Here is a 12,354-nt window from a genome sequence, read left to right as displayed (position 1 = left end):
CTCTCTGTGTCTCTCTTTTTCTCTTCCTTTGTTGCTCTTTGTTTCTTTCTCTCTCTGTGTCTTTTTAACTTCGTTTACTCTAACTTCCTTTTTTTCCTTTTCTCTCTTTTCTCTTTCTCTCTTCCTACCCTTCGCGCTTTCTTTTCTCTTTTTTCTCCTTCTGTCTTTCTATTTCTCTTTGGATTTCTTTCTTCCTCTCCCTTTCTTTTCCCCCCCACGACTTTTTATCTTTTGTTTCTCACGCTCTCTCGCTCTCTCTCTTTTTCTTTCTTTGTCCCGCCCTCTCTTCTTTTCCCTCCCTCTTTCTCTTATCTCTTTATCTCTCTTTTTCTTTCCCTTTAATCTACTAGTCCGGCCCCCGACAGAATGTTTGTTCTATCGTGTGGCCCCCGAGTTAAAATGAGTTTGACACCCCTGTCCTAAGTTAACAGGGAGCCAATGCAGGTTAGCTAAAATTGGAATAATGTGATCAAACTTTCTTGTCTTTGTTAAAAGCCTCACTTGTACCAGCTGAAGGCTCTTGATTTTGGACTTAGGGGGACCGGAGAGTAGTGCATTACAGTAATCAAGATGGGAAGTAACAATTATAATCTCCGCATTCGACTGAGACGGCATAGGACGAATTTTAGCAATGTTGTGAAGATGGAAGAAAGCTGTTCTAGTAATATTCTTCCCGTGTGTTTGAAAGGACAGATCGGGGTTAAATATGACACCTAAATCTTTAACTGAGTCACTCTGGGTGATAATACATTTGTCAATGTTCAGTGAGGCAGGCCTCCAAATTTCCATCGGAAGATATAGTTGAGTGTCAACTGATATTATACTTGCGAATAATATCACCTCATGGAAGCATGTAAATGCTGAAAAGAAGGGGACCGAGTACGGAACCCTGGGGAACACCACAGGTAACACTAAAGGTCTCGGATGTCATTTCACCATATTTAACACAGTGCTGTTCTAGTCAATGTTCCCTGTAATTTTCCTTACCGGTCTGAGCGTTCACACAGTCGGTGAGCAACGCTTGAAACAACAGTGAGCAACCAAAATCCCAAGTGTGGCAAGATAATTTATTATCTTTTGTCGCATAATATTAACATTTTTTGGGGGCTTATTTAGTCGGTTGTAAGATACACAACTGTACTTAATCACATTTTTAGTGGAATGAAGATGTTGGCAACAAGATTCACTTGATATCATTGGAAATTATTTGAATGCAACACAAACTTTTTCTTCTTTTTTCTGTGTTTTTTTTCCACTTTTTTTTTAAATTCCTTTAAAAAAAAATCCCATTGTGTTTATTTTTTCCGAGCTGTTACTTTTTTCTTTTTGTTCTCCATTTACTTTTTTCCTACATTTTTTTCTTTTCTTTCTTTCTGGCTTTTTCTAGATTTTTCCTTCTTTTTTTTTCTTCCTTTTGTTTCTTTTTTTCTCAGCTTTCACTACTTTTTCATTTGGGTATTTTTTTCTTTTTTGTTCTATTCCCCCCTTCCTTTAAGTCATTTTGCGCATAATTTTACATCATATTTGGTCATGTTGGGATGAAAGAAGCAAAAACAACCCGAAGAGCCGTTTAGGACCCGAAAGAGCTCGTTTTAGTGAGCCGAGCCGAAGAAGCCGGTTCTCGACAAACTCTACTAACTTTACTCTACTTCGTTCTACTTCGACTCGACTTCAAAATAGCGCATTTAGGACACAACGTCGGGGGAACCTGTGTATTTTTACCTTCATGCACTGTAACTTTGACTTAAGTCGGTTTTTAATTAGTAATTTCGAGCCCTGATTTTTGTGAGCCGGCTCGATTTTCTTGTGCACGGAAAAGCTCTGGGCAGTGCGCGATTGTGCACGCGCGCAGCTTAGAGGGAACACTGGTTCTAAAAAAGCAGCACTAAGAGTAATGAAGCGCCGGAATCCATTGCTAGTAGAAGATCATTGGTTACCTTAATCAGTGCTGTCTCAGTAGAGTGGTTAGCCCTGAATCTTGATTGCATGGATTCAAAAAGATTGTTCTCGTATACAAAATAATTCAGCCGCTGTGCCGCAACTTTTTCAAGTACCTTATTTTCCGCACTATAGGGCGCACCGGGTTATAGGGCGCACCCCCAAAAAATAGTTTTTGGTCCTATATTTGACATACATAAGGCGCACCGGATTATAAGGCGCTACAAAACAGTCAGATGGTTCAGTCCAACTTATTACCCCCTTAACATTCCCAAAGCTTGCAAAGAAGCAAATACGTGTCTCAGACATGTACGGAAACGATGTCACTCAAATGCATCGTTCCAAATATCATTCGGAAGGTTAAAGTCTTGGGATTCAAGAAATGCCAACCATTCCTTAGTTTCTATTTTCTTTTTCGCTCGCAACTTTACTGTGCGTATGACGATAAACACTTGGAATTGAGTTGAATTTAAAAAAAGACCCATCACAGAAACATCAATATCACTCTGAAACAAGATACAGGGAAAATATATAGCCGGAGTAGCTCACCGAAGTCGTTGCGTTCAATAATAATGTGCAACCATGGTCCTCTGATATCCGTGAGTGTAGTAAATCCAGGAGAGTAAAATATTTACAAATACAGAATAATAAAACATGTTTTCTCTATGCCGTAGTTCAAGCAAACTTGCTATTCACATTCATCTTTTTCAGCCAATTGCAGGCTTTGTTTTGCCCCTTTAGCCTATGCCAGCCTGTAAATGATAAAAAAGATCCGCCCCCTTTACCTCAGAATAACTTTAGCCAATAGTGATCGATTCAAATGATGATTGACACATTGGTTAGCCAATGAAACGCCGGTATATAAATCCCAGCATACACCGCGGACGACTTCGCCTTCGGGGGAAAATCGAGTCGGTGGCTGCTGCATTAGTTGCAAGACTTTTCGACTTAATATTGATCCATAAATAAGGCGCACTGTATTATAAGGCGCATGGTCAGCTTTTGAAAAAAATGAAGGCTTTTAGGTGCGCCTTATAGTGCGGAAAATACGGTACTTTAGAAAGAAAGGGTTTCATAATGACAGCTTCAAAGACTTTAGGAATGCTTATCAAACAGGTAGACCTTCATACTAATATGTAAGAAAAAAACTAGCTTTAGAAAGTCTATGAACCCTAAACGAAAGGAAAATACAGTACGCGTCACATGCTCCATTGTTTGTGTGACCTCGCTGGTCGTTGGAGCCGTGTTTCCAAACTGGGAAAAGGTTCACCTCTGCCCCACTTAAAGCCCACTATGCAGGCCGGCATAGGCTCAATGGCGCTTGTTTTTGTGCAATCAACGACCCCTGCGTCGTTGGCGAGCCGTATCTCTCTTTGACAATCACTGGAAGGAAACGGGAACAGTAATCCCTTGCGATTGACTCGGAGCTGGTGGAATTTCATGGCGCTTTCTGATTGTGATTCTGATTGGCTCGACAGTGGCCCCGCCCCTTTTCTGCTTGCGTCTGCCTGTGTGTCAAGGACTCTGCGGTTTGAATTGCGCACATACGTTAAAGCGCTAATTTGTGCGCTAATCTTTTTTCGACGTCAAGTTTCTCTAAATGCTATATGTCAACAAAACACACGAGACCCTTCCTTTCTAATAATCTCACGGGGGCCGGACCAATAGGTTTAAAAGAAAGAGACAGAGAACGAGGAAGACAGAGAGAGTGAGAACAAGGAAGACGGAAAGAGAGAGAGAGAGAGAGAGAACAAGGAAGAGAGAAAGAGAGAGAGAGAGAGAGAGAGAGAGAACAAGGAAGTCCGAGTAAGAGAAAGAGAGAGAGAGAGACGGAGAACAAGGAAGACAGAGAGAGAGAGAGAAGAAGGAAGACAGAGAGAGAGAACAAGTAAGACAGAAAGAGAGAGAACAAGGAAGACAGAAAGAGAGAAATAACAAGGAAGACAGAAAGAGAGAGAGAGAGAGAGAGAGAGAGAGAGACGGAGAACAAGGAAGACAGAGAGAGAGAGAAGAAGGAAGACAGAGAGAGAGAACAAGTAAGACAGAAAGAGAGAAATAACAAGGAAGACAGAAAGAGAGAAATAACAAGGAAGACAGAAAGAGAGAGAGAGAGAGAACAAGGAAGAGAGAAAGAGAGAGAGAGAGAACAAGGAAGTCCGAGTAAAAGAAAGAGAGAGAGAGAGAGAGACGGAGAACAAGGAAGACAGAGAGAGAGAGAGAAGAAGGAAGACAGAGAGAGAGAACAAGTAAGACAGAAAGAGAGAGAACAAGGAAGACAGAGAGAGAGAGAGAAGAAGGAAGACAGAGAGAGAGAACAAGTAAGACAGAAAGAGAGAGAACAAGGAAGACAGAAAGAGAGAAATAACAAGGAAGACAGAAAGAGAGAGAGAGAGAGAGAGAGAGAGAGACGGAGAACAAGGAAGACAGAGAGAGAGAGAAGAAGGAAGACAGAGAGAGAGAACAAGTAAGACAGAAAGAGAGAGAACAAGGAAGACAGAAAGAGAGAAATAACAAGGAAGACAGAAAGAGAGAGAAGAGAGAGAGAGAGAGACGGAGAACAAGGAAGACAGAGAGAGAGAGAGAAGAAGGAAGACAGAGAGAGAGAGAACAAGTAAGACAGAAAGAGAGAGAACAAGGAAGACAGAAAGAGAGAAATAACAAGGAAGACAGAAAGAGAGAGAGAGAGAGAACAAGGAAGAGAGAAAGAGAGAGAGAGAGAACAAGGAAGTCCGAGTAAAAGAAAGAGAGAGAGAGAGAGAGACGGAGAACAAGGAAGACAGAGAGAGAGAGAGAAGAAGGAAGACAGAGAGAGAGAACAAGTAAGACAGAAAGAGAGAGAACAAGGAAGACAGAAAGAGAGAAATAACAAGGAAGACAGAAAGAGAGAGAGAGAGAGAGAGAGAGAGAGAGAGACGGAGAACAAGGAAGACAGAGAGAGAGAGAAGAAGGAAGACAGAGAGAGAGAACAAGTAAGACAGAAAGAGAGAGAACAAGGAAGACAGAAAGAGAGAAATAACAAGGAAGACAGAAAGAGAGAGAAGAGAGAGAGAGAGAGACGGAGAACAAGGAAGACAGAGAGAGAGAGAGAAGAAGGAAGACAGAGAGAGAGAGAACAAGTAAGACAGAAAGAGAGAGAACAAGGAAGACAGAAAGAGAGAAATAACAAGGAAGACAGAAAGAGAGAGAGAGAGAGAACAAGGAAGAGAGAAAGAGAGAGAGAGAGAACAAGGAAGTCCGAGTAAAAGAAAGAGAGAGAGAGAGAGAGACGGAGAACAAGGAAGACAGAGAGAGAGAGAGAAGAAGGAAGACAGAGAGAGAGAACAAGTAAGACAGAAAGAGAGAGAACAAGGAAGACAGAAAGAGAGAAATAACAAGGAAGACAGAAAGAGAGAGAGAGAGAGACGGAGAACAAGGAAGACAGAGAGAGAGAGAGAGAGAAGAAGGACGACAAAAAGAGAGAGAACAAGGAAGACAGAAAGAGAGAAATAACAAGGAAGACAGAGAGAGAGAGAAGGAAGACAGAAAGAGAGACAGAGAGAACAAGGAAGACAGAGAGAGAGAGAGAACAAAGAAGACAGAAAGAGAGAGAGAGAGAACAAGGAAGAGAGAAAGAGAGAGAGAAAGAGAACAAGGAAGACCGAGTAAGAGAAAGAGAGAGAGAGAGAGACGGAGAACAAGGAAGACAGAGAGAGAGAGAAGAAGGAAGACAGAGAGAGAGAACAAGGAAGACAGAAAGAGAGAAATAACAAGGAAGACAGAAAGAGAGAGAGAGAGAGAGAAGGAAGACAGAAAGAGAGACAGAGAGAACAAGGAAGACAGAAAGAGAGAGAGAGAGAGAACAAGGAAGAGAGAAAGAGAGAGAGAAAGAGAACAAGGAAGACCGAGTAAGAGAAAGAGAGAGAGAGAGAGAGAGACGGAGAACAAGGAAGACAGAGAGAGAGAGAAGGTAAGAGTGACAGAAAAAAGAAAAAATATCAAGAGAAATGGTACACAATAGAGAGAAAGAGCAGAATAAAGATAAAGAAGAAGAAAAGGATAGAGATGGAGAAAGAAAGAGAAAAAGTGAGGTAGGGAGATCCAAAAATGAAAAAAAGGAAAGCTTACCACTTGTTGTGAGTCATCATTTGATTCCTATTTAGTTTCTTTTGTCTTTTATTAGCATATTTGGTATCGGAGTAATCCAAAAGTAATTGAAAGTAATCCAGTTAAAGTAACCCTACCCAACCCTGCCAACGGTAAATGCAGTTCTCCATAACGTCCACAAAATGGCCACGAATGATCATGCGCATACAGTTGTGCAAGATGATTCATAATGTACAGTCCCTTTATTGGTAAATAGGGTTTGTTCTTTGGTTTCAGTGTACTGTCTCCTCAGGTGCTCCAGTGGTGGCGTCTTTTCCACATTTCTACCTGGGAGATTCCAAATATTCGTCCGCCATCGAGGGGATGTCCCCCGAGAGGACCCATCACCAAACTTTCCTCGATTTGAACCCGGTAGGACACAAACCAGTTTTTAATTTTTGATGACGTCTTTCAAAATAAAAGCGGGGAAGATACTGAAATGCCCTTGCAAGTGGGAAAGGAGAGCTCCGTATGTTTTTTTTTTCAGGATCTATTAGAAACAAAACCTGAACTATCATTTTTTTTTAATAAACCAGAATATTTTATTAAAACAAAACATTTTCAATTTTAATTGTTAGAAATAACAAATAAATATGATTTTTCTTATTTTGATTTCAATAACATTAAACTTTTTTTTTTAGTTTTCTAATTTAAGACTAATATTAATAATGGAAAATGATATTTCCAACTTCTAGTTTAATTTAATAATTAGAAATTAATCTTTATTTTGATTTCAATATATATGTATATATATATATATATATATATATATCAAATTTTAAATATAAATACTACTATAAATATTTCAATAATAATAAGAAATAAATATTTAATTTAAATTCATAGTTTATTTTAATAATTAGAAATTGATATTTATTTTGATTTATATATATATATATATATATATATATATATATATATATATATATACATGCATATAATTTAAAATATTTATACTAATAAAAATATTTCAATAATAATGAGGAATTAATATTTAATTTAAATTCATTATGTATATATAATTTTAAATATAAATACAATTATAAATATTTCAATAATAATAATAAGAAATTAATATTTAATTTAAATTCATTTTATATGTATGATTTTAAATATAAATACTATTATAAATATTGTAATAATAATTAGAAATTGATATTTATTTTGATTTCAATAAATACATATATATATATATATATATATATATATATATATATATATATATATACATATAATTTTAAATATAAATACTACTATATACATATTTCAATAATAAGAAGAAATTAATATTTAATTTAAATTCATTTTATATGCATAATTTTAAATATAAATACTAATATAAATATTTCAATAATAATCATAAATTGATATTTAATTTAATTTCAATATATATATATATAATTTAAATCTAAATACTATTATAAATATTTCAATAATTATTAGAAATGTATATTTAATTTGATTTCATTTTATATATAATTTTGAATATAAATACTAATACGAAATTTTAATTGTTAGTTAGAAATGTATATTTAATTTGATTTCATTATATATATAATTTTAAATATAAATACTAATATGAAATTGTAATTGTTATAAATGAACAATCAATTTGATAAAAATATAAATACATTTTATTCATATTTGTTTATCAAAATAAATATCAACGTAATTAAAAATACATTTTTTGTGTTAATTATTAGAAGTACAAATGTTTGTATATGTCATTGTTGTAAATTCATAATTTGATTAAATGATAAATCAATTTGTAAAATGCCTTTTTAATGAATGATGACGAATGTGTTTTTAAACTTCAGATTAACATTTTTATTTCTATAAAATGAATAATGAATTCGATGAAATTATAAAAACATTTTTAAAAAGCAAATATTTTGAATTAATAATATCATATTTTATTTATTCATAGCTCGTTTCTCGCTTGCATCGACCAAAATGTAGCTAATATTTTTCCCATTTTACTGTATTTTTAACTCGTTTGTAGAAACACTTGATACGTTAAATATTTATACTAATTATTGACTATTTAATCCTATTTATTATTAAGTTTTTATTTGCGTTTTTTTACCCCAAAATAATCCCTAAAATCCGGAAAATTGACACCATATCCAATAGTTTCTGCTTATTTTAAGTATTATATTCTTAATAAATTACTTTAGTCCCGTTTCATGACATAAAAAGTTTATAAGGTGTGGACACTATATTAATAAAACAATAAAAAGCATTTTCAGAATCATGGAATATAATTTTATATTATTTTTTTGTTTAAAAATAAAATAAACGTTCTTATCAGGCCGGTGGCAAAGCATGAAATGCGCCCTCTGTCATCTAGCGGCCGTTGGGTGGCATTGCAGTCTGAAGCTTGAAAACGATGGGTGTTATGGGAAATGGAGTTTTATTTCTTTGGTTTCCAGACCACCGGCATCATTGTACGTGCGAACAAGAGAGCCCAGATTAACATCTTGATGAATCGGATTTCTGGATTCCCGTAAGTGAATTTGTTTGTGTGTGTGTGTTTTTATTATTATGATTATTTTAATCCCCCCCCCCCGACCGTACGCCTCTCTAACAGGAAAACCAGAGGTTTGAACGACACAGTATTTCCTGTCATGTTCCTGAATGAGGTGAGATCCAAATCCGAAATCCATTCCAAAAAATCTAGAAAGTGGACCGTGGATTTGTGTGGACAGAGCGTGGTAATGGACGAGGCGTCGGCGGCGAGGGTCCATAAGCTCCTTATGATCGTCAAGGTGGTCTCCAATTTCCCCCTCATTTTTGTGGCCCTGGGGGGCATCATGCTGCTGGTCCTGGTGGTCCTGCTCTTGCGTGAACGCAAGCAAAAGGTGAAAAGAATGGATTTTTGGTGTTTTTTACAAGCTGCAATAATCTGATTTGTATACTAGTAGGGGCCAGAATCCCCCGACGATATGTGAAAATCCGCAAAGTAACCCCCCGGCCCTATTTTTGAACGCGCTCTTCAGTTGTCGTCAAGGGATAATGGATCGCGGCCGCACGGGTGCATTACATCTTAGCCGGGGGAAAAAAAAAGAGTAGCTCTCTCGGTCACCGCTCTCAGCAATAGTCAACTGGGGATAATGGATCTGGGTCAAAGCAGTACAATTTATTTTAGGCGGGCCATAATGGCTTCAGTCTGCGCCTGAGAAAAAATCCGCTCCAACAGCCAATGCTCTCGGCTATAGTCGACTGGGGATAATGGCTTGAGGCCAAAACTGTGCTGTTTGTTTTAGATGGGCCACAACGGCTTCAATCAGTAGCAGAGAAAAAATGCCCTCCGCCAGTAAACGGTCTCAGCAATAGTCGACTGGGGATAATGGATTGAAACCACAAGTGCGCATTTCGTTTTAGGCTGGCTACAACAGCTTCAATCAGCAGCAGAGAAAAAAATGCGCTCCGCCACCCAATGCTCTCAGCAATAGTCAACTGGGGATAATGGATCTGGGTCAAAGCAGTACAATTTGTTTTAGGCGGGCCACCATGGCTTCAGTCTGCGCCTGAGAAAAAATCTGCTCCAACAGCCAATGTTCTCGGCTATAGTCGACTGGGGATAAAAGATTGAGGCCACAACTGCGCTGTTTGATTTAGATGGGCCGCAAAGGATTCAATCAGAGGCCGAGAAAAAATGCGCTCCGCCAGCCAATGCCTCAGAAATAGTTGACTAGGGATAATGGATTAAAGCCACAAGTGGACATGTCATTATAAACTAGCAACAACAGCTTCAATCAGCAGCAGAGAAAAAATGCCCTCCGCCAGAAAACGGTCTCAGCAATAGTTTACTGGGGATAATGGATTAAGGCCACAGCTGCGCATATCATTTTAGGCCGGCCACAACGGCTTCAATCAGCAGCAGAGAAAAAAATGCCCTCCGCCAGCCAATGCTCTCAGCAATAGTTGACTGGGGATAATGGATTGAGGCCACAACTGCGCTGTTTGATTTAGATGGGCCACAAAGGATTCAATCAGAGGCCGAGAAAAAATGCGCTCCGCCAGCCAATGCCTCAAAAATAGTTGACTAGGGAAAGCGAAAGAACGAGGGAAAAAAGAGGAAGAGAGAAAGAAAGAAAGTAAGGTCAAAAGAATGAGAGAAAACAAAAAGACAGAAAGAGAAAGAGAGAAAGAAGGTATGAGTGACAGAAAAAGGAGAGAAAGAGTGAGATAAATAGAGAGAACACAATAGAGAAAGAGGGAAAGGGAAAGTGAAAGAAAGAGGGAAAAAGAGGAAGAGAGAAAAAAAGTAGGGTCAAAAGAATGAGAGAAAACAAAAAGACAGAAAGAGAAAGAGAGAAAGAAGGTATGGGTGACAGAAAAAGGGGAGAAAGAGTGAGATAAAAAGAGAGAGCACAATAGAGAAAGGGGGAAAGGAAAAGCGAAAGAACGAGGGAAAAAAGAGGAAGAGAGAAAGAAAGAAAGTAAGGTCAAAAGAATCAGAGAAAACAAAAAGGCTTTCCCTTTCCCCCTTTCTCTATTGTGCTCTCTCTATTTATCTCACTCTTTCTCCCCTTTTTCTGTCACTCATACCTTCTTTCTCTCTTTCTCTTTCTGTCTTTTTGTTTTCTCTCATTCTTTTGACCCTACTTTTTTTTCTCTCTTCCTCTTTTTCCCTCTTTCTTTCACTTTCCCTTTCTCTACTGTGCTTTCTCTATTTCTCTCACTCTTTCTCCCCTTTTTCTGTCACTCATACCTTCTTTCTCTCTTTCTCTTTCTGTCTTTTTGTTTTCTCTCATTCTTTTGACCCTACTTTTTTTTCTCTCTTCCTCTTTTTCCCTCTTTCTTTCACTTTCCCTTTCTCTACTGTGCTTTCTCTATTTCTCTCACTCTTTCTCCCCTTTTTCTGTCACTCATACCTTCTTTCTCTCTTTCTCTTTCTGTCTTTTTGTTTTCTCTCATTCTTTTGACCCTACTTTTTTTTCTCTCTTCATCTTTTTCCCTCTTTCTTTCACTTTCCCTTTCCCCCCTTTCTCTACTTTGCTCTCTCTATTTCTCTCACTCTTTCTCTCCTTTTTCGGTCTCTCTTACCTTCTTTGTCTAGCTCTCTTCAATCTTCCCTCTCTCTTTTTTGTCTCTCTTTCTTTCCGTCCTTCTCTTAAACCTAGTAGTCCGGCCCCCCTGAGGTTCTTTTCCTAACATGTGGCCCCCGGGCTAAAATGAGCTGATTTGATGTCCCGGGGATAACAGAAATGTCTCTTTCCCTTTGCAGGCCGGCGCGGAGGAGAACACGTCTTATTCTCCGGTGAGCCGAAAAGAGAAAGAAGATCCTCAAAACGGAACCTACATCGGGATGGCGCCCAAGTCCGACCTTCAAGCTTGAGTCTCCTTTCCTGTTTTTGTCCCCGTTTGGTTGACTACTCGTTTTTGGGAGAGAAGAAGAAATGAACACCAGTTGTCAGTATTAAAGGCCGCACTCACAACTAAAAAGATTATTTGATGTAAGATAACAGTATTTGAATACTGTAATCCCTCGCTTCTCCATTATCCCCCATCGCTTTTTGACCAGCAGGCGGGGACCGGCATAGCGCGATTTTATCAAAACTGAGGGCTCTGTTTGCCGAAAAGTGAACTGCATTCGTGCGGCTGCGATCCATTAGGGGCCAGAATCCACCGGTGTTATGTGAAAATCCGCAAAGTAACCCTATTTTTGAACGCGCTGTGCAGTTGTCGTCATGGGATAATGGATCGCGGCCCCACGGGTGCATTACATTTTAGCCGGGGAAGAAAAGAGTAGCTCTCTCGGTCACCGCTCACAGCAATAGTCAACTGGGGATAATGGATCTGGGTCAAAGCAGTACAACTTGTTTTAGGCGGGCCACCGTGGCTTCAGTCTGCGCCTCCAACAGCCAATGCTCTCAACTATAGTCGACTGGGGATAATGGATTGAAACCAAAAAGTAGGCGGCGACCGGCAGAGCGCACTTCTGTCGAGCCAGCTAGCTCTTTTTTTAACAGCCAAAAATGAACTGCAGTTTTTCAGATGCGATCCATTATCCCCAATCCCATAATACCTTTAAGCAGGGACCAGCAGAAGGTCCCGTTGTTGCCCGGCTAAAATTAAATGCAAGACCACAATCCATTACCCCCAGTTGACTATTGCTGACAGCAGGGGGCGGTAGAGCAAGTATATTAATTTAGGGCCACTGAAGGGAGCCATGGTGGCCTGCCTTAAATGAACTGCATTGTTTTGGCCGTTATCCATTATCCCCAGTCAGCATTTGCTATGTACAGTGCAAAATAATACAAATTGTTTCATTCCTGGCACCTTTTT

At 38.7% G+C, this 12,354-nt stretch overlaps 1 protein-coding gene across 1 annotated transcript in view; it reads left to right on the top strand.

Moving 5' to 3' along the window:
- Positions 1–11,923, top strand: part of scarb2b (scavenger receptor class B, member 2b) — a 63,082-nt gene extending 51,159 nt beyond the window's left edge. Inside the window, exons 8-12 of the mRNA XM_088355918.1 lie at positions 6,314–6,432; positions 8,493–8,566; positions 8,651–8,702; positions 8,769–8,921; positions 11,294–11,923. Of these exons, the coding sequence (XP_088212044.1) occupies positions 6,314–6,432; positions 8,493–8,566; positions 8,651–8,702; positions 8,769–8,921; positions 11,294–11,404 (509 nt within the window). The 3' untranslated portion in view covers positions 11,405–11,923. The remainder of the gene's footprint in view (positions 1–6,313; positions 6,433–8,492; positions 8,567–8,650; positions 8,703–8,768; positions 8,922–11,293) is intronic.
- The last annotated feature ends 431 nt before the right edge of the window (positions 11,924–12,354 follow it).

This window comes from Urocampus carinirostris, chromosome 16 (genome assembly GCF_059441175.1).
Source record: "Urocampus carinirostris isolate Australia breed hairy pipefish chromosome 16, RoL_Ucar_1.0, whole genome shotgun sequence".
NCBI lineage: Eukaryota > Metazoa > Chordata > Actinopteri > Syngnathiformes > Syngnathidae > Urocampus > Urocampus carinirostris.
This window is presented reverse-complemented; position numbering and strand designations above follow the sequence as displayed.